This window comes from Natrix helvetica (assembly GCF_964273705.1).
Source record: "Natrix helvetica genome assembly, chromosome: Z".
In the NCBI taxonomy this organism is placed as follows: domain Eukaryota; kingdom Metazoa; phylum Chordata; class Lepidosauria; order Squamata; family Natricidae; genus Natrix; species Natrix helvetica.
Window position 1 is genome coordinate 59,931,099 of NC_138554.1, and position 22,804 is coordinate 59,953,902.

A 22,804-nucleotide genomic window follows, 5' to 3' on the forward strand; every position below is an offset into this window, starting at 1 on the left:
TAAGGAGAAATTTTCTGTTAATGAGGGCAATTAATCAATAGAATACCTTGCCTTCAGAAATTGTTGGTGCTCTATCACTGGAGATTTTCAAGAATAGACTGGACAGTCATTTCTGTGGGATGGTATAAGTCTCCTGCCTTGAGCAATGGGTTGGACTAGAAGACCTCCAGGGTCCCTTTGAAGCCTATGATGCTATGTTTCCATATGTATTGCAAGAAAGTCATACATAAGTTAGATCATAAGAAAATAAATCTATCCTAACAAAAATGTTCCAATAAATTTGTCAGTTGTAATTTAAGGTAATAGCAGGAGACAATTGTTTTTCTTATCTCAAAAAGAATGATAATATTGCATGTATTTTCTCTGTCTTATCAATAAAATAGGAAGCAAGGTATCAGAAGAAATTAAGGAAAATGATTTTGAGGTGTTAGGCTCACCAGCCCTTCTAGTAGAAAGTGGAGAAGAAGGAGAAGAAGAAGGAGAGAAATCATGTGCAGAAAAGTAAATTACTTCATACAATTGTAAAATATTTAATGAAAGTATTTTATTCCTATCCAAGTTAGTGTAGATAAATGATAAATTGCTGAGAGAAAGGTTAATTGGTTTCCCCTATGTTTTGGTAATTAATGTAGGATGAGCTTGGGTCTTGCCCAGTGGTGAAATTCAATTTTTTTTTACTACCGGTTCTGTGGGCGTGGCATGGCGAGTGGGGTGTGGCTTGGTGGGTGTGGCAGGGGAAGGATACTGCAAAATCTCAATTCCCACCCCATTCCAGAGGAATGAAACTGCAAAATCTCCATTCCCACCCCTCTTTGGGGCCATCAGAGGTGGCATTTGCCGATTGTCCGGACTACTCAAAATTTCCGCTACCGGTTCTCCAGAACCTGTCAGAACCTGCTGGATTTCACCCCTGGTCTTGCCTTTATCGCACAAAGTGTCTTACAAAGTTATAGGAGGTGGGTGATAATTAGTACATTTCCCAAAAGATTTGAGAAAATTCTGTGTGCATAGTTTTTCTTTAAGAGTTGGAAATTTAAAACAGAACATTTAGAAAATCCTGAATGAATTGTTTAATTCTCTTCCCATTCAGATTGTGCTTTAATGAAGAGAGATTTTATTTATTCCAAAAGTTTAGCAAGTCTAAGGGCTTTTCTTCAGGAAAAGAAATGGAGGAGTTACGTATTGAAGAAGCAGCCTCTAAACAAATAAAAAGGATAACCTATGTTATCATTATAAGCCATGAAAGTGTTCTGACAGTACAATGAAATAAGAATGCCATTATTTAAAGAGTAGTTTTGTATAGAAGATTTTGGCATTTGTAATTAAAAGCAAGTAAAGTCATATTTTTGCTGTGACATTTAAAGTGGCTGACTTGAGAAAACTGCAGAATTGTGTAAAATCGGTTGAACTTGTTTGTTGCAGTTTTAAACCAATCACTTTGTTCCCTGGAAAGTACAGAGAATGCGCAGTGTGCAGTTCCTTTGTAGGTGAAAGTCTTGGCTATGATTTTACTTCTGAATAAGAGGCTTGGGATTGTTGGCACTTTGAAGAAGCCAGACAAAGTTTTCTGTGTGGATCTGTAAGAGATATATATTCAGGACTATTTTTCTGGGTACACTGTTGGGTTAAAGTCAACATGTTTAAAGTTTGTGTGACATAATAAAACAGAGAAATGATTACTAGCACTAGTTTTTATCAGAAAATATTTTTATAAAATATCTGAAGTTTATTTTTCATATGAAGTTCTTTGAACTGACTCTGATATTTAAGAATCTACTTGCCTGTCTTTCTTCCCTAGAAGTTCAGCTACTCTAAAGCCAGAAGAGGAATGTGAATTTTTAATAGAGGAATATTTGTCTTCTGCATCTTGGTTTTCAATTTCTGGAAAGAAACAAAAACCACCGAAAAGGACAAGATCTGCTTCATTTGAAGGAAACCAGGAAGCTAAGCAGCATAATAAAAGAAAAATAAATAAGAGGGAGTTAAAGAAAACAGTTATGCCAACTCCACTGCAGGAAATAAATACAACATTATGTAATGTTGGTGAAAGATGTTTTGATGGATTTCAAAATGCTTCAAGAATTAAACAAGTAATAGCTGTGGAGAATAATAAATCACAATTGGTTATGCCTTTTGTTACCTCCCAAGAAACAAGGAAGCAAATGCATTCTAAAACTAACTATAAAAATTCAGCAGAAATACATAACACAAGTTACCCAAAAAGTAGAAAGCAAGCAAAAGACCGTATACCTTTACTAGAATCAGATGAAAAGTTATCAGTCCAGATACAACCTCTAGAAATTACAAAACAAAGCTTATCACGGAATAAATTGACCACACTGACAAAAGTGCAATATGAAAAACAAGAGGAGTGCACAGCCTTGGCTCTATCATCAAAGGACTGCATACAATCTAAGAATACAGATGTTTGTTCTGACTATTCAGATTCTATATCAAGCTTTATTTCTGTAGCTCAGGAGTCATGCCATAATACACAGGTTAAAAAGCAGTTACCATCCAAAAAAAAATCAGGGACTCAAAAGAAAAAGAAAAGATCCCCTGCTGGACCTATGGGGAAGGAGAACAGACAATTGGTTTCAAAGCAGAGCCTTGAAGATGTTCATGGAGAGGAACACTTAGATAAAAAGAAGAATCTTCATCCTTTTAAGCTAAAAAATCAGTTAAAAAGAGCAACACCTCAAAAAATAAGAGAGACTTCTTCACCAAAGCCTCAGAATAATGTATTATATCAAGAAGATTCTTGTGAGCAGCATGTGGCAAAAAAACATTCAAATATTTCAGTAGCACCACAAAACAATGAAAGATCTTTATCACAGTAAGTTATGATTGTACAAGTATGTTTTAATGCTACTATTTCTTAATGCAATGCAATTTTGTACATTGGGATTATTAATCAGCTTTGAGCAAAGACATGAATACTCAACCCAACTGTTTTTACCTCTTCTGAGGTACAGACTTCTTAGACTGCTATGGGGCTTTGTTAATTCCCTGAGTATACATACCAATTAAAGCCATTTGTCCTCTTATTTAAAATACTTATATGCTTGTATTCATCCCTGGGAATCCTTAGGTATTTTGCAACAGTTGTAGAAAGTGCTAAAATAAGCTAAATTAAATAAGAGATGGTTGGAGAATGGTAACAAAAAATGGAATATATAACATTTACCTGAAAAACAATAAGTTTTGGAAAAATAATAAGAGTTGAAAGGAACCTCAGAGGTCTTCTAATCCAACCTTGTCAAGCAGGAAACCCAATACTATTTCAGACAAATACTTGTTCAATCTCTTAAAAACCTCCAATGTTAGAGCACGCACAACTTCTGGAGGCAAGTTGTTCTACTGATTAATTTCTCATTACCGTATTTTTTGGAGTATAAGACACGCCTTTTTACCCCCCAAAAGAGGGTGAAAATCTGGGTGTGTCTTTTTTATAAAAAGTTTTTTATTTTTCCATTTTCATAACATAATCACATGTATATTATTATATAGCCAACATCAAATTGTGTTATTAAATATTTACTCAATTCACCTTACCATCAACTCCCAAACACAATTTTCTGCTCTCCATACACCATATTTGTACCTTATGCATCACTTTCTTCTCCCTCTCTCCTCTCCTCCCTACCTCCTTTCTTTCCTCTGTCATCCTTCTCTTCTCTACTTCCCCTTCCTCTCTCCTCCTCTCTCCTCTTTCCACTCCTCCTTTCTCTCCTCCTCTTCCCCCCCAACCCTCTCTCCTATCCCTCTCTTCTTACCTCTCTCCTCTACTTCACACTCTTCATCTCATTTACTTGGTGTATTTCAGCTTCTGAGCGAGCTCCATTTTATGTTGATGGTGTTTATAATTCCTTTTCAATATACATATTTAATTTTGACATATGTCTTCCTCCTTTTTTTTAGAAAACAAAACAAAAAAGTATACATATATAGTCATTGTACTTTAAACCCCCCCCCCCCCCCCAGCCTATTTTTGGCCAAGATGTAGACCTGGTTACAATTCCCAGCTATTCTCATTATTATATTTATATAATTATACATCCTTATACGCCCCCAATTTGTAATTCTGTCTTTAAATCTCAATAGTTTCCCATTGTAAGTATATTTCATGTTCCCTCTCCATTTTTCCATATCTTGGATTAGATTACCCTTAATTGTCTATAAATGGCAATCCTTATTTTTCAATGTTCATTACAATTCCCTTAATCTACTATATAGAATAACAAGTGCTACACATCTCACTTTGAGTTTCATAATTGTCCATATTCCATATTTTTAACCTTTATTTAATTACCTTTCCATTATCGTATTCAATCAGCAACTCCATTTTATTGTCATATTTAGGAATAAACTCCTTATCGTAGCTTTATATTTTCCTATAACAATTTCTAGTTGTCTGATTTTTTCCTAGTAAGTCTTTTGTTCCACTTCTCTGTTCCTGCCTTTTCCCTTTTCTTTGTTTTGACACGTCCACCCTCTTCAATTTTCTCCACTCCACTGTCAAAAGGATCTTTTATATTTCTCTTTGTTGGGGCATAACCTCCTACTTCAATTTTCCTTATGCCATTGTCAACCTCCGAAATCTCTTTTGTCTGCTTTTTATTCCCTTTTGTTGGGACACATTCCCACTTTACCATTTTCCCTATACTACTGCCAAGCCCAATGGAGTTTTATATCTGCTTTTTATTTCCCACCGTTTCTACCCCTTCATTATCTTTCCCCCATTCTTCTTTCCCTTCTTCTTTAAATACCTGTTTCTCTGGGTTCAGAATTCTATTTAGGCTTTATTTTAACGATTTATGCATATTTTTTATAATTTCACATAGTTCTTCAAATTCCCAGCTTTCCATGATGTCCAATTCCAAAGTTACAATTAGTTATATAGTTCTTTCAGAGTTCTGGTCCACCTTAAATTTATCTACTTCAGCTGCTGTGGGGAAGAGCGACGGGAGCCATCTTGGTCTTTTGTTCTTATATCTAGTTCCAAAATTACTGTTACTTATACAGATCTTATTTCAGGGTTCTGGTCCACCTTAAATTTAGCTAATCCAATTAATATAAAAATGGAAGAGAAGCTAGAGCCATCTTGATCTTTTGCAGAAAAAAGAAGAAAACTTTGTAGTTTCCCAGTTCTTGATTTTGTTATTATTTTTTCCTTTGCTACCTTCCACCTCCGGTTGGTTATATATATTAATTGGAACAAACTTGCAAAAAGCCAGGTATGTTTCTCTTTGCCTCCTGCTTTTCCAAATTCTGATTTATGGCAGTTGGTTAATTTAAACTTCCCGCACAGTCAAGATTAGGTTATCAGTAAGAAGATTTTTTTTCTTGATTTTTCTCCCTTGTTGCATTTCATCTCTCATTAATTGGTGTTGCTTAAGATATATTAGTTGGAAGAGGTTCAGACGAAGTAAATCCCTCGGAATGTTTGGTTTCTATTTCAAATCCAAATTCAGTTGCTTTGGCTGGAAGCCAGCTTCTAGTGCAGCCATGTTGCCATGCTGCCACCCCTACTTCAATTCAGAGGGCAAATCTCTGACCTACGGGGGACATGTTGCCTCCCTCTGGGTCTGATGAGATGCCCCTTCTTCGCCCCCCTACAGGGGGGTTCTGATCCAAAAAGGATCATGGAATAGGTTTGTCAGACATGTGAAGCTCACATCCCCCCATGTCTGTTCAGCTGGAGAACTTCTGGTCAAATCCTGGGTGTGTCTTATACTCCGAATGTAGCCCCGCCCACATGGTCCGTGCATCAAATTTTTGGGTGGTTCCAGACGGCGGTGATTCTCACTTCCACATGGAGTCTGATTCCCAAAGGGGCCCAGGGAATTGCATTGAAAGCCTTTTGAAGGCCTCCTCAGGAGCCACCAAGTGCTTGCCACCCCTCTGATACCTACTGAGCCTCCTCCCGCCGCAGACGCACCTTCTCTTTTCTCCTGGCCAGATTCGCCACCTGAAACGTAAGGATCGTGGAGGAAAGAGCTTTCAGGTGGCAGTGCCTTCCACACGCACCATTTTTGGAATCGGGGAGGGGATCTGCCGCCTGAAAATGCCTTCCTACATGAACCTAACGAGTGTCAGAGGGGCGGCAAGGACTTGGTGGCTCCTGAGGGGGTTGAGCCTTCTCCGCTCACAACATCTTCGCCCTGAGGGCATTGCTGGCAGCCGCTTCCTGCAGCTCAGGAGGTGTGTGCTCTCCCTGCTGCTATTGCTCGGCTTGAAAATGCTTTCTTCCACGATCCTCATGTTTCAGGCCGAGCAGCATTTGGGCAACAGTGTGAGAGTGGAGCTGCTCTTTTTTTCACGGGGCAGTAGGCTTTGAATCAAGCTTAATTGGGAGGAGGAGGTGCTTCCTGGGGCAATGGCGGACCTTCTCGGAGCTCCTTAGGACGATGGGGCTCCCTGATGGGGGTAGCGGGTGTTTTCGGCCCCCACCTGTCATTCTGGGGGCCTGGAACTGTTGAGCGGTAACCCTGGCTCCTGTTAAGAACAGCTCGGCCCCCCTCTGGGGGGCCAGACAGCCAGGAGGACGGGAGAAGGAGGGAAGCACACCGGTGACGGGGGCGAGAACAAACCCAGAGGCTAGGCCGCGGCAGCAGAATAATGGAGAGGAGGTCTGTGCGGTTACCAGGGCGGCAGAATGATGGTTCGACGGGAGAACGGCTTGGGAACAGCGCCTGGACGTTCGGGGGGCGACACCTGGCCCTACGGCCCGACCGGCGGTGGCAACGGCAGCGTCGGCGTCGGGAATGGCGCTGGGACTTCAAGCGCCATGCTTTCTTTCCTTTTCTCCGGCCGTGGTGAGCTGCCTGATCGGGGGGCCGATGGGGGTCGGAAAGGAGCCGCGGGAGCGAGGAAGGAAGCCAGGGGCCACGGGCGGCCTCCAGAAGATCAGGCCACGAAACTGGCCTCGGTACTTTGCCTATGCCCCCCCCCCCCGCCGCTGAGCTGTGATCTCCGCCTACACCCCAAGAATTGCCTCTGGGCCAGACATCCAACGTGTGGATGTCTGTTTCCTCTCCCCTCTCTCTTGCTTTTTAGGAGCTCTGATTTCCAACTTACAACCTGGACTTGAACTTTGACACCCTGCTACAAATGAAACCCTGCCACAGCCATGGCTTGAAACCAACATTATAATCTACCCGAGGTCTGACCTTCTACGACTGCGCGGGTCCCCTCTCTTGCAGGCATGCCCCCCTGCCCTTGCCAGGGCCCACCTCGATGAAGGGTTTATTAACCCAGAGAGGTGGAGGAAGCGGGGGATTAGGGTTTTTTTAGTGAAATGCTTTTTAAAGGTTTTAAGGGGTTCCAGGGTGGGGGGGAGGGTTGCACAGCCCAGGGGTGTGGATATAGCCAGGCGAACAGGTGGGGTCAGGAGAGAAGGGAGTGGAGCGGGGGAGGTGGGGGAAAACAGCATTCCTACAAGGGGCTCCGCAATAACGACGGTCGTAGGGTGGGGTGGGCGCGAGGACACTAGAAGAACGTGTAGTCGGTTGGGAGACCGTGGTTGCTGGACACGCCTGGTCACAACCCCCGCAGTCTAGGTGGACAGGATCGACAGCCTGGGCCTTAGGCTGATGCTGTGTAACACGAGGTCCGTGGTTAACAAGGCCCCCCTCATCAGTGACTTGATCACAGAGGGGGAGCCGGACCTCGCAGGAATAACGGAAACCTGGTTGGGCCCGGAGGGGGGTCTGCCCCTCGGGGAAATGTGCCCTCCAGGTTACCGTGTATTCCACCAGCCACGGGCCCAGGGTAGGGGCGGTGGGGTAGTGGTGATTATTTGGGAGGATCTGGCGCTGAGAGAATTCACTGTGTCGCAGATATCCGGGTGTGAGTCTCTGGGCGTGAGATGGGGCCCAGGGAGACAGTTGGGCCTGTTGATAGTATACTTGGCTCCTCGCTATACATCAACGGCCCTGCCCGGACTCCTCGAGCGGATCGCTGAGATGGCGGTTGAGACCCTCAAGCTATTAGTGATGGGGGACTTCAACCTGCTGTCGATGGGAGAAGCATCCGAGGTAGCTCGGGAATTCATGGCTTCCATGACAGCCATGGATCTGACTCAAGTAATTCAGGACCCCACACACGAGGGAGGCCACACACTGGACCTTGTGTTTGTCTCCGACCAGTGGACGAGTGATCTGGGAATAGGGGATTTAGCCATCACGCTCCTGTCATGGTCAGATCACTCATTTCTCCAGCTGGACTTCCCTGGCGCTACCCCCCGCCACGGGGAGGCAGAACCAGATTGTCCTAGATGGTTCCGCCCCAGGCGTCTGATGGAACCAGACAGGTTCCAGGCGGAGCTTGGGCCACCTCCTGCAGACCTGTCCCGCTCCCGGGCAGAGGACCTGGTAGCTGCATGGAATAATGCGGCTGCCGGGGCCTTAGACCGGGTTGCGCCTTTGCGGCCTCTCCGGTGGCAACGATCGACCCGGGCTCCCTGGTTTAACGGGGAGCTAAGGGCGATGAAACGCCACAGGAGACGCCTAGAGAGCAAGTGGAGATCCTCCCGCTCCGAATCTGACCGAACACAGGTAAGAGCCTACTCAAGGACCTACCTTGTGGCATTAAGAGTGGCCAAACGTCGATATTGTGCCACCCTTATTGCGTCCGCAGAGAACTGCCCTGCTGCCCTGTTTCGGGTGACCCGCTCCCTCCTGTCACAGGGACAGCGGGATCCCCCTTTGCAGGGCAGGGCAGAGGAATTCGGGGAATACCTGCAGGTTGTTGAGAGTGTGCTGGCTCAGCAATTCCCGCGTCACCTGGAGGAATCTGATTATCTAGACCCGCGCCAGTCCGGCTTCCGGCCCGGACACAGCACGGAGACGGCCTTGGTCGCGTTGGTGGATGATCTCTGGAGGGCAAAGGATAGGGGTTGCTCCTCTGTCCTTGTCCTATTAGACCTCTCGGTGGCTTTCGATACCATCGACCATGGTATCCTATTGCGCCGTCTGGAGCGGTTGGGGGTAGGAGGCACCGTTTTGCGGTGGTTCTGCTCCTACCTCTCCGACTGGATGCAATGCGTGTTGGCAGGGGAGCAGAGGTCGACCCCAAGGCCCCTCACTTGTGGGGTCCCGCAGGGGTCGGCCCTTTCGCCTCTCCTGTTCAACGCATATATGAAGCCGCTGGGCGAGATCATCCATGGTTTTGGGGTGGGATACCATCTGTACGCTGACGACACGCAGCTGTACATTTCCACCCCAAACCACCCCAACGAGGCCGTCGAAGTGATATCCCGGTGTCTGGAAGCCGTGCGGGTCTGGATGGGGGACAACAGGCTCAAGCTCAACCCCTCCAAGACAGAGTGGCTGTGGCTTCCGGCTTCCCGGTTCAACCAGTACATTCCATCTCTGGCCATCGGGGACGAGCAATTAGCCCCGGTGGAACGGGCGCACAATTTGGGCGTCCTCCTAGATGTCCGGCTGGCTATGGATGACCATGTGGCAGCCGTGGCGAGGGGGGCGTTCCACCAGGTTCACCTGGTGCGCCAATTGCGACCCCTTTTGGACCGGGATGCCCTGCGCACAGTCACTCACACGCTGGTGACGTCCCGCCTGGACTACTGCAATGCTCTCTACATGGGGCTCCCCTTGAGGTGCGTCCGGAGATTGCAGTTGGTCCATAATGCAGCCGCGCGGGTAATTATGGGGAGAACGAGGTTCTCCCATATAACACCTCTCCTGCGCGAGCTGCACTGGCTTCCTGTGGTCTCCCGGGTGCGCTTCAAGGTGTTAGTTACCATCTTTAAAGCGCTCCATGGCACAGGGCCTAGTTACCTTCGGGATCGCGTTCTGCCCCACACATCCCTGCGACCTCTTCGCTCGCACAGGGAGGGACTTCTCCGGGTGCCGTCCTCCAGAGAGTGTCAGAGGGCGGCGCCCAGGAATAGGGCCTTCTCTGTGATGGGCCCTACCCTTTGGAATGACCTCCCCCCAGACATTAGGACAACGACTGACCTCCGCTCCTTCCGCACGAAACTTAAGACCCACCTGTTCCGACTAGGCGGCCTGGCTTAATTTAGAGCTTCTCCACCTCTTGGGCATTTTTAATTTTAATTTTTAACTTTAACTATCATTGGGGTTTTAATTGTTTTAAATTATTGTAATTTATTTATTTATTGTTCCACCTCCTCCATATTGTATCGTTGGAACCGCTGCTGGTGTACGTCGCCCTGAGTCCCTTGGGGGAGAGGGGGCGACTAAGAAGTCAAAATAATAAATAAATAAATAAATAAATTGTACCCCATTCCAGGTTTTTAACTTCCCAATCTAGCTTCCTGAGAAATCTAGCGTCTCTGAGGCACCTCTCGTTTGCAGGAGGAGGATGGCATATACCACAGCCTCTGAGTAACTGGGAAAGAAAACCATGCTTTTCGGCCAGTGGTTTTTGAAAGGTTCCAAGCATGGCTTTCTTTCCCAGTTACTTAGAAGCTTTTGTATATGCTACTCTCCTCCTTCTCTTGCAAATGAGAGGTGCCTCAGAGATGCTATATTGGAAAGTTAAAAACCTGGAATGGGGTATAATCAAGCTTAATTCAAAGGCTTTGGCTTTGGATCGCTGTGCTGCCACCAAAAAATGCTGTTACAGCAATCTCTGCAGAGCCCACTTCACCTGCCCCTTCTCAGGCAGTTCCAGGCGGCTGAGATTGCAGTAACAGCGTTTTGAGGTGGCAGCGAAGTGATCTCGGGAGCTTGATTGTATTCTATTCCAGGTTTTTAACTTCCCAATATAGTGTCCTGAGAAAAGCTTTCCTGGACAGGACACTGTTCCTCTTCTCTTCCTCCACCCCCCACCTCCAATCTGCCTGGATCTGTCATGCAGCAAAGAGATATGGTAGCTGGGAGCCTGGCACCTGCTTTTGCACTAAGCCTAAGGAAGCGGGGTTGCGAAGAGGGCTGTTAACAAGCCCGGTTTTTCAAGGAGACAGCCTTGCCAGGTCGTGTTCTTTGGGCTTTCCTTTTGCTGCTCAGGAACCACCACGAGGAACCGTTAATCCAAATGTAAGGGATCCCCACCCCTCCTTACCCAATGGGCCGTTCCCGGTTGAACACAGCAATGGCCGTTCAGCAGCCCCCACGTGTCTTTCTCTCCTCATTGAAAAGAAGAAGTTAGCCGACTGCCATTTCTTTGGTCAAGCGGCTCTGCGTGGTCGCTGGTCAGAGGGAAGGGGGAAAAAATAAAGCACAGAGAGATATGTTTAGTCATCCCCTGCCGTAGGGGAGTGAAAAGCGGATTTGAGATCAATAAAAGCCTTACCCTTTAGGGTGATCGAGCCCCCACACATTGCTTTTTTGCCCTCCCCAGCCCCCAGAAGCACTTTGCAGGCCTCCAAAACTCTGCATGCCTCAGTTTTCAGAGGGTTTGGGAAGCCTGCAGAGTGCTCCTGGGGATGGGGAAGGGCAAAAATCTTTTTAAAAAAATTGCCTCTTCAAAATCTTGATGGGTCTTGTACTCCGGTGTGTCTCATACTCCGAAAAATATGGTAGTTCTAGCTTGGTTTTCTCCTTGATTAGTTTCTATCCATTGCTCCTGAGCTTTGGGTACTTTGGAAAATAGTTAACTACCTCTTCTTTTTGGTAGCCCTTTAAATATTAGATCACTGCTATCGTATGACCCCTTCTTTTCATTAAACTATACATACCTGATTCCTACAACTGTTCTTTGTATGTTTTATCCTCTAGTCCCTTAATCATCTTTGTTGCTCTTCTGTGCAATCTTGGCACTACAAACATCAGTATTGATTTGGAATATTGTAATGGGTGCCATTGGAAAAGCCTTATATTCATATTGCAGGCCTTGGAAAATTATTTTTTGAGGTAACCTGCTAGTTAGGTCTTAAACATGGCTTGGCCACAGACTGAAAAGCAGATAGATCTGTTAGCAAGATTTAATATCTATAGGATAAATTATGCCATGTTGTAATCTAATTGCATCAGTTGTAGCTTGGTATATCTTTCAAAGGAACACAGTTGCTCAGTGGCTAAGACGCTGAGCTTGTCAATCAGAAAAGTCGCCAGTTCAGGGTTTGAATCCCTAGTGTCGCATAACAGAGTGAGTTCCCGTTACTTGTCCCAGATTCTGCCAACCTAGCAGTTCGAAAGCATATAAAAATGCAAGTAGAAAAATAGGGACCACTGGTGGGAAGGTAGCAGTGCTCCGTGTGCCTTCGGCATTTAGTCATGCCAGTCACATGACTACATAGATGTCTTTGGACAGTGCTGGCTCTTCAGCTTTGAAATGGAGATGAACACCACCCCCTAGAGTTGGGAATCATTAGCACATATGTGCAAGGGCAACCTTTACCTTTATATCTTTCAGACCAGTCAGCTATATAGGACTTTGTTACATGAAAATACAAGTAATCCTTAACTTATGACCACAATTGAGTCCCAAATTTCTGTTGCTAAATAAGACACTTGTTAAGTAAATGTCCCATGTTATGAACTTTCTCGCCACAGTTGCTAAATCATTCACTGAAGTTGTTAAGTTAGTGACACCGTTGTAAATGAATCTAGCTTCTCCATTGACTTTGCTTATCAGAAGATTACAAAAAGTAATCACATGACACTGCAACCATCATAAATATGAGTCAGTTGCCAATGTCTGAATTTTGATCACGTAACCATGAAGATGCTTCAACGGTCGTAAGTGTGAAAAACAGCCACAAGTCACTTTTTTTCAGTGCCGTTGTAACTTTAAACATTCACTAAAAGAAGCTGTTGTTAGTCGAAGACTACCTATATTAACTATCTATATCTATCCTATCCTATCATAGCGATGGGACTTCTGGTGAGAGCGAAATCAGGCTGGCATTGAGATTGCTGTCAGCTGCTTCCCTTTTCATCGGTGCTTCTCTGGTTGCCATTTTGGGAGTTTTAGCTGTTTGCCGATTGGCCATTTTGTGACAGCCACCATTTTGGATTGACTGTGGTCACCATTTTGAGCATGGCTGCCATTTTATTTGCATGTTCTAGTGGCTGCTGTGAGAGGCTCTGACCTTGTTGGACGGCCACGAGCCTTGGGAATGATCTTACTTGTGGGTAGCCCTGGTAGAGCAGCTGGCTAGCTCACAGGGATTTTCAGTCTGCTGCTCTGGATTACTCACTCTTCCCTCGTATACCCTGCTTTTCTGTGCACCAGGCTGAAGTTTGCGTTTGTTTTTGGGCAGATTAAAAGCCCTGTAAGCCGACCGGAACCTCTGGAGTTCCTGAGGGCCTATTATTATTCACCTGCTATGGCCTATCCCCTGGGTCACTGTCTTGAGAACTCAGTTACATCCTGGGGCTCTAGGTTGAAGCACATCTGTTTCAGTTTATACAACATCTGATTTGTGTGCAAGTATAATCTTTATTGTCATTGTACTTAAATACAACGAGATTGGTGTAGGGCTGAAGCAGCAGCAACAGCAAGCTGCAGCAGCAGTAGCTACAGTTAAGGCTACAGTTACCTCTACAGCAGTGTTCAAGATGGCTGACACCAGACAGGGGCTGGAAAAACCAAGGCCAAGACCAAGCATATTTCTGCAAAGAAGTCGTCATCGGCTAAAAACAAGCATTCCATCAGGATCCAGAAGGCTCTGGACAAGCAATTCACCAAGGCTCAACAGGCTTCCCTCCTACAGGCCAGTGATTCAGCGGTCATTCATGAGTCACCTCCTTCTTCCAACAGTGGGCAACACCACCTGTCTCCAGATGTTCCGGATCCTTCGACTGCGGGTCCATTCTGTTTTGAGGAGTCTTTCCCTCCTTTTGACTGTTTTCCGGCTGTGGAAGTTTCTTCAGTGCCTTTCCTTGGAGAACCTCTGCCTACTACCTTGGCTTCTCCCCCTCTGACTGTGACACCCATTGCACATCACACTTCCACTATCATGCAGGAGATGCGCGATTACATTGCAGAGGCAATTGTTCAGGATGTAGAGGCTGCCTTCCAGCACTGGGATCAGCCGGCCCCGTCCCAACCGAGTTTGTCTGCTAGGGGCCAGGGGTCTGCAGAGGAAGGGTGCCGTAATATTCAGGGTCATCCATCTCCCTGTCTGTTTGACCACAGCAATGACTCCGAGCTGGAGGAGGGAGAGGTTGATGACCAGGAATTATTGGAGGATGAGGGTATGGCTGCCAACAAGCCAGCATTTATAGGATTGTTCACCCCAACTCTGTTCAAGTCCATCCTGTACAAGGCCAGGTCGGTCACCAAATTGGGCGGAGTGGGAGTGGATGTTTCTCCCAGCAAGGAACCGCAGGATCCAGGTGAACGGCTGTTCACTGTGCCTGCAGCCGCTCAGGATTCCATTCTATCCCCCAAGTTATTCATGGATGTAATCAAATGCCAATGGGCTCAGCCTGGCTCTGTTGTTTCCCCTAGCAAGAGTGACAAACATTCAGTTGTGCCTGAGCTAAAGGAGCTCCTTCAGTGGCCCAAGATCGATGCTCTTGTAGCATCCCTTCCATCTTCAGCTCTCACCCCTTCTGATGTCATGGAAGGATTGAAAGTAGAGGATAGAAAAGCAGAAGCCATTCTCCGAAAGGCCCATCTAGCCTCCGCATGGCCGTTTAAGGCTACTACGGCCACATCCTTTTTCATCAGGTGTTGGCCAGGATTCCCCCGGAGGACACCAGGCTCTGCCAAGACATTAATAAGATGGCGGCAGCCATGGAGTTCTCGGCTGATGCCATCTTAAATGCTGCCAAATTTGTCTCTAGGGCCTTTGCCGCCAATGTAACTTCTTGGCGCCTGGCCTGACTTCACCTCTGGCAGGCCAACATTAGGTCTAAATGGCAGTTGGCATCGGCTCCGTTTAACGACGGGAATCTGTTTGGGGATGCTCTTGATGCAGTTTTGGTTGAGACTAGGGACAAGAAGAAGGTTCTTCCATCTAACCTTAGAAGGGCTGACTGTAGGTCTTCTCCTTACCCTCGCAGGGAGCCATTTCGTGCAGCTAACACTGGGTTCCCTGCCATCCAGTATCAGCGATCCTACTCCCAGGGGGCTGAAGCATTCCCACGACAGACGTTCCTTCAGGGACAGGGACAGGCAACAACAGCAGCCTTATTTCAGGAGATCATTCTAAGAGGCCAGCACTAGACCCTTTAGGAAGTCCAAGTGACTCCCGCCTAAACACTCCCATTGATAGTCGGCTGCAGTTATTTACGACGCAATAGGAGGCATTCACCATGAATGTGTGGGTGCTCCAAACCGTGAGGTTATGTCTCACCTTAGAGTTTGTTACCCCAGCCCCTCCTCACTTCATTGATGCCCTACCCCAAGAAACGCAGTCAGGAAGGATCTCATGGAGGTGGAAATTAGGCATCTGATGGAGATCAGGGCCATAGAGCTGCTTCTAGCAGGTCACAAGGGTACAGGTTTTTATTCCATACTTTTTCTTGTCCCCAAAAGTTCAGGGGAGTGGAAAGCGATATTAGAACTAAAATGTCTCAACAGGCATATAGCGTACAAGTGCTTCAAGATGCAGTTCCTCCGTTCCATCCTTGCCTGCATCCGAGAAGGGGGCCTTCTTACCTCCATAGACCTCAAGGAAGCTTATCTACATATTCTGATTTGCCCATCCCAGTTTCTCAGGTTTTGCTTTGCCAACCATCATTTCTAGTACAGAGCCCTTCCCTTCGGCCTCTCATTGGCTCCTAGGACATTTACCAAGTTGTTGGCAGTGATTGCAGTGCGGCTCAGGGTGGTCCCCATCCACATGCAATGTTACCAGAATGACATCCTTATTCAATTGTCATCCCACTGTCAGGTGCTACGGGATCTCCGCATCACGATCCAGTCACTTAAGGACCACAGCTTTTCTGTCAATGTGGAGAGAAGCCATCTTCTTCTCAGCCACCGACTCCTGCACATGGGAGCAGTGATAGACACCACCCTCTCCACGGTGTTCCTCTCCCAGGAGCCTCAACAGCATAGAGGCACTGGTGATCCAGGTCTATTCTCACCCAGCCATGCCCTTGATATTGTCTGCTGGGGAAGATGATATCCTGTATAGAGATAGTGCCATGGGCTCATCTTTATTCTCGGCCACTCCAATGGTTTCTGCTTCCGCATCAGTGGATCCAAATCAGCACGTCCAATTCGACCATACGGGTACCTCGCAAAGTCATCCATTTACTTCATTGGTGGACTTCCTTGGCCATGAGAAAGGGGACATTGTTCAAGGAGCCCAACCTAGTCACAGTCACCTCAGACACCAGCCTATTCAGCTGGAGCGTCCATCTCCAGACTCAATTTACCCAGGGCCATTGGTCTCATGATGAACTGGAGAATAGCATCAATTGGCTGGAGCCCTGGGCTGCCCACCTGGCCCTCCATCGCTTCCAACAGCAAGTTTCTGGGCATTATGTTCTGCTGTTGATGGACAATGTAGCCACCAAGGTACATTTGAACCATCAGAGCGGCACCCACGCCAAGACGTTGATGCATGAGGGGGAGTGGTTGGGGCTCTGGGCGGAGAACTACGTAATCTCCCCCCGCGCAGAACACATTTCTGGCACTGCTAATGTGCAAGCGGATTGGCTGAGCAGGGCCATGGTTGGCGCCTGCAGCCAGAGCTGTTTCAGACCATAATACAGAGATTCGGCCACCCGATGGTGGATCTTTTTGCCACCCCAGCAAACTCTCAGTTGCTGAGACTTTTCTCGCAGTTTTGGACAGCAGGGGCGTAGGGCACGGATGCCCTACGCAATCACTGGCCACAATAACTTCTTTATGCCTTTCCCCCTCTATCTCTCATTTTAAGGGTGGTCAGAAAGGTAATTGCAGATCAAGTGGAAGCCATCCTGGTTGCACCCCACTGGCTTCTGAAGCCAAAAAAATGGTTGTATTTGACGTATAAGACACATCAACATTTCCATACTCTTTTAGGGGGGGAAAGGTCCATCTTTTACTCTGAAAAGTACTGTATTTTATTCACTGAATTAAAAATATTTCTCTGAGATACTATTATGTGTACAGTAAATATGTGCCGATTTTCTATGGAAAGTATTTGTTTCTGAATATTATTCCCCATGTCTGATTCATAGTAACATAAAACATATTCAAGAATCTAGGATGAAAAAATGGTGAATGTGCCACATAATCCAAGTAAACATTTTCTCTGATGAAACTGCTTCACACTGGCTGTGGAATTTGTAGAGTTGAAATCCCAGATCTTAGAGTTGTTACATTTGAAAAACATTGGTTTAGAATCATACGGAACATTCTGGAGTAATTTTTAGGGAAAGCAATGTCAGAGAAATAGATTCAGTATTGCACTGTCCTCTTAGGACATAAGCCTGCTGATACCATTTTTTGTATTTGATTTTTGTCCTGCCCTTTTAAAAGAAAAACAGCTTGGGAAGATAAACAATTATCACTCCATAAATAGAGTATTATACATGGAGACGTTCTGTTCCCTGATTTATAGCTACATAAGGTGGTATAATTTACTAATGTAATGATTTAATCTGATCTAAACTTTTTTTTTAGTGACCCACTACTACTACCACTTCATAGTAATGAAATGTTTAGAAGAGAATTGAATCAATTTAATACGGATGATTCTGATTCAGGTAACTTGTCAAAGTTAATATTTATGTTTTGTTTTATTTTCTATGTAGGATTGGATACTACTGTGTTTCATATAAATTGTTACGATTGTGTGGTTTTATTTGGGGCGTGGTCTATGCATTATTCTTACTATTATGTGTAGACCAAGCAAATTTCATTTCATAGGTTTTCACATTATTGGTTCTGATCCTAAGCAAATTGTAACCAAAATTGTGGGATGTTGCACGTTTTAAACATTTCAGATATGAATGCTGAACTTAGGTCTTTGAGTATTAGTAAGCCTATGATTGATTTTCCATCTGTTCCCTTTTCTTAACAGAGGCATAAATGTTTTATAAACTACCATTATGCTGTGTTTTAAAGCTATACTTGATATTATAGAATCTTATTTTGGAATAACTTGATTCATGCTTATCTATTTTACAAATAATTAATCTATTAAATATGTCAGTATATCGTAAGTAATAAATATTTTGTAATTTATATGATTTAAACCATATTTTTGTGATTTGGGGTTTTTAATGCAGAAGAATTAGCGCATCCTGATCCTAGCACTAGCATTTAGACTTATATACTGCTTCACAGTGCATTACAGCCCTCTAAACAGTTTACAGAGTCAGCATATTGTGCCCAACAATCTGGGTCCTCATTTTACCCACCTTGGAAGGATGGAAGGATGAGTCAACCTTGAGCCTGGTGAGATTCGATCTGCCAAACTGCTGGCAGCCAATGATCAGCAGAAATAGCCTGCAGTACTGCACTCTAACCACTGTGCCACCACAGCTCTGTATTTCCTGTACATCAGAGGTGGGTTCCTCCTGGTACGATATGGTATGCCAGAAGAGGAAGTGAAAATCTGGCGTACCAGTTAGGACCAATAGTAATGGTGGCCTGGCCACACCCCTGAACCTGTTCTCCCGACAGAAGCTTCGTCAGAAACTTTTTTTTCAAAAGTGTTTTCCCCTGCCGGTTCAGGAAGAGAAAAGAGGTTTTAAAATGTAAAAGTGAGTGAGTAAGTGAGTAAGTGAGAGAGAGAGAGAGAGAAGGAGGGAGGGAGGAAGGGAAAAGGGCATAGATAGCCTTTAGGGGGATTATAGAGTGCTCCTGGGGGCTGGGGGGCAAAATCAAGCAAAAGAAAGGTCCATTTTTTGCTCATTTCTGCCCTCCCCAGCTCCCATGAGCACTCTGAAAACCTCCTAAAAGCTATGCACAGCCATTTTGGTGAAGGGGATAGGGTTTCGGGAGGCAAAAAATGCTGTATTCAGTGTATAAGACGCACCCAGATTTTCAGCCTCTTTTGAGGGAAAAAATGCGTCTTTCACTCTGAAAAATACGGTATATTATAGTTTTATTTAATGCATAGATTTTTAAAAAGCGTAACATTAGCAATAATGATATTGACCAGCTTTTAATTAGAGAAGCTCTAGCTTATTCAACTGTGATTGTGTGAGAAAAGTTCTCTCTGTTATTGTTAGCCTAATGGGCAAACTACAGGTGGCCCCCTGAAAATACAAGTCATGTCATATGAACAAAGGAAACCCTGTGAAATTTGTTTTGAAAAAAGAATGTTCTAATTTTTTTAAGTAATTGGACTGATTTCAGTGATTTCTTTCAATATGGGCTTTGAATGATATATATGTATTCCCTGAGGGAGGAATGATATCAAATCTTTAGTTAGTGGTGGCTTTTTTGCTCTTATTATGATTGCAAGCCTCAAAAGAAGCTGCATTCTCAATAAGGGTGGAGATAGCATCCATGCATGGGTTGACACTGTCCGTGCTCTGATTGGACTGAGTCTGATTACTAATTAATCAACCCACTATATAACCCGCCTCCATTAGTAGTACCACCCAGTTGCCAACTCAGTACACTCTGGGATGGTTGTGTTATCCATTCCATCACTGATATATGTTGCTATGATTAATCTGAATAATTGGACAATTCCTGCTTGCATTGACTGTGAGTACTGCCAGATCCAGGGCTCTAAAGTCTGGCTGCTGACAAGGCTGCTGGCTACAGGCTCGCACGCGCACTACTCTCCCTCGTTCTGACAGGGAGCTAATCCTTCCCCACGCTGATTCGAATGCCTCACAGAAAAATGAATTGCTGTTGCTACTGAGGCGATTGTCTCCTGGGCCTTAACAGCCTCCGGAGTTCAGGGAAGAAGCCCTTTTGCCGCACAGCGGCAGGGCAGCACAGATTAAACGCGCCCCCACTTACTGGTTCACAGCGTGGCTTTGGAGGAGGCACGGAAGCGTGGGACAAGGCAGGAGGCCGCGGAGCCATGAGAAGCTCCTCAGACAGCAGGCAGACAAGCACCGAAGCACCGAGACCGGCAGTGCAGCCCGCGGAGCGCTTAAAAGGCCCAGGCTTAAAAAGTCGCGAACACTATTTTGAAAGGTGGGTGGTGCCACATTGCAGTTGCCGTTTTGTGCTGATCCTCCCTGTTTCTTTGGGGCAATTCTGAAACTCGTTGGCAGGGTAGCAGCGCAGAGGCAACCTTCACCCCTACAGCGGCTGGCCTACATCCGGAAGGGACCGTGACCCCTTAGCGACCTTGTATACCTCTCTAGATACACCAACCATGTCATCGAGGTTCCAAGACATTATAGCAGAGGCTATAAAACAGGGCATTGCGGCAGGGTTGAAGGAAAAGGCCGCAGGCCCACTGGTGGGACTTCCTCAGGCAACACCCTTCACAGGGGAGGGGGGCTGCTCCTACGGCCCAACCTCCACCACCTGAGCCTGACCACTGCCCCTCTCAAGCCTTGGAAGAAGGGGAGATCAGGGAGGCTGACCTGTCAGAAGAGGAGGAGCCTATTCCCGACAAACCCACCTACACCGGTCCCTTTCCGTCCAACTTGTTTACCCCACTATTGTGCAAGGCCAAGGCATCCTCTTTGATAGGGGATCAAATGGCAAAGGAGCCCCCTCCGCAGGCTCAGTCAACCAGTGTTTGGTTTACCGAACAAAAGATGGAAGCTGATGTTATCCAGGCTCCACAACTGTTTGTGGACACGATTTGTCGACAATGGTCCACCCCCACATCTGGGCTGGCTCACTCAGCCAATGACAGGTGTTTTTATAACATCGCCGAGACTATTGACAAGTCACTGCTGTGGCCCACAATTGATGCCCAGATAGCCGCTCTGTACACTAACACTACCATGCCAGGGGCGCAAGAAGATATCCTCAAGCCGGAGAACAAGTCCTCCAATGGGGCCACCAGGCAGCTGCCTGGTGGTACGGGCCTCAATGGTGGCATCCTTTTTCTCCCGCTCTAGCTTTTGCTGCCTACAACAGCTGCAAGAGCGAATCCCGGCCGGGGATGCAAGAACCCATCAGGACTTAAATAAAATTGTAGCTGTTGTGCAGTTTACCTCAGGCGTCACTTTGAGCACTACTCAGTTCACCTCCAGGATAATGGCATCATCGGTAGCCTCACACAGACTTCTGTGGCTGCGGCAGTGGCAAACGGATGTCAAACATAAATGTGCCGGGCATCTGAGCCATATGCGGGAGGGGGACTATTTGGGGATTCTCTCACTCCCCTGTTGATAGAGGGTAAGGATAAATGCAAAATTCTTCCCTCTAGCCCCAAAAGGGGGTTCTCACGCTCGACACCCTACCCTAGAAGGCAGCCCTTTCGGGCCCAGGAATATGGGGGCCCCACTCGGCAACTGGAGTACTCTCCCTCGGGTTATTGCCCACAGGGAGGATTCTTTCAGCGGCCTAGGCAATAGCAGTATCAGCAGCAGAGGGGTAACCAATCTAAGCGTCCCTTTCGGGGAGATGGTAACCGATACTACCGCAGACCTTAATCCCTCTCAGGGACTGTTGCCCATTGGAGACAGGTTACGTTTTTTCGCTGATCAATGGGAAGCCACAGCCACTGATGCCTGGGTTAAGGCCTCGGGCAGGTTAGGTCTGATCCTGGAGTTTGTTTCCCCTCCCCCAAAGTTTTTCCTGCGTTGCCCTGTTTCTTGCAACCCCCAGAGACAACTTCTCATGCAGTCAGCCATCCAGCACCTGCTGGACATTAGAGCCATACAGGAAGTCCCTGTGAACCAAGCAGGCCATGGGTTCTATTCCATTCTATTTGTAATACCAAAGTCCTCAGGGGGGTGGAGGGCTATTGTAGATTTGAAACGGTTGAATAAGTATGTTAAGTATAGATGTTTTAAAATGCATTCTTTAATCACCATTTTGGAAGGTATTTGCGAAAGCGATTTTCTTACTTCGATTGACCTCATGGAGGCGTACTTGCATGTGCCCATCCTGAGGCAGCATCGGCAATTTTTACGTTTTTGTTACTAATCCCATCATTATCAATTCAGAGCATTGCCTTTTGGCCTTTTGTCTGTGCCCCGAGTTTTTACTAAAGTGTTGGCGGTTCTAGCGGCACACCTGCAAACCATTCCTGTGAGGGTACAACTTTATTACATGACATATTGGTACAGTCAACCTCCAGTAACAGGGCTTTGGATGATCTCCATCTCACGTTGAATGTGTTAAGGGTTTTCCATCAATGAAGCTAAGAGCCATTTTACACCCACAACTCGTATTCTACATTTAGGGGCTTGGATAGATACTGAGGCAGGTCAGGTCTTCCTTTCAGAGGATCGCATTAACAGCTTCAAGCAGATGGTAACAGAGGTGTTATGCAGTCACCGGGTGTCCCTGGCTACACTTTCCAAGCTATTGGGGAAAAGAGTTTCTACTATATCCATTGTGCCCTGGGCTAGATTACATACAAGGGAATTACAATGGTTCCTCCTCCCCTACCAGATGTCTAACCACAGTGTTTCCTTGACTAAAGTGCCTTTAGCCCAGGTGGTTCGCCAATCTCTCTACTAGTGGAAGTCACTGGCCATTGAGAGGGGGTGTCATTTTAGGATTTTCGAAAGAGTGATGGTTACCACAGATGCTAGCCTGTATGGTTGGGGTGCCTATATGGGGACACAAATGGCACAAGGACAATGGTCCCAGGAGGAGGCAGAGCAAAACATTAACTAGTTGGAACTGCGGGCCATCAGGTTGGCCCTGTTGAAATTTCGGGATTCCATCTCAGGGCAGCATGTCCTTATTCTGACCGACAATATGGCAGCTAATGCCCACATTAATAGTCAGGGGGAAAAGAGGTTGGGGTCTTATGTCAGAGGCCGAAGTCCTGGTCTCCTGGGCAGAGGATAATCTCTTGTCCATTTCGGCGGAGCATATTTCT

At 46.1% G+C, this 22,804-nt stretch overlaps 1 protein-coding gene across 3 annotated transcripts in view; it reads left to right on the top strand.

Annotated features, from left to right (window-relative positions):
• Window positions 1-22,804, top strand: part of CENPC (centromere protein C) — a 70,573-nt gene that overhangs the window by 15,297 nt on the left and 32,472 nt on the right. For 2 of the 3 annotated variants that reach the window (XM_081932981.1, XM_081932982.1), the window contains exons 4-6: window positions 384-501; window positions 1,799-2,836; window positions 17,500-17,582. In XM_081932981.1, the coding sequence (XP_081789107.1) occupies window positions 384-501; window positions 1,799-2,836; window positions 17,500-17,582 (1,239 nt within the window). The remainder of the gene's footprint in view (window positions 1-383; window positions 502-1,798; window positions 2,837-17,499; window positions 17,583-22,804) is intronic. The other variant, XM_081932983.1, reaches the window with a different exon arrangement.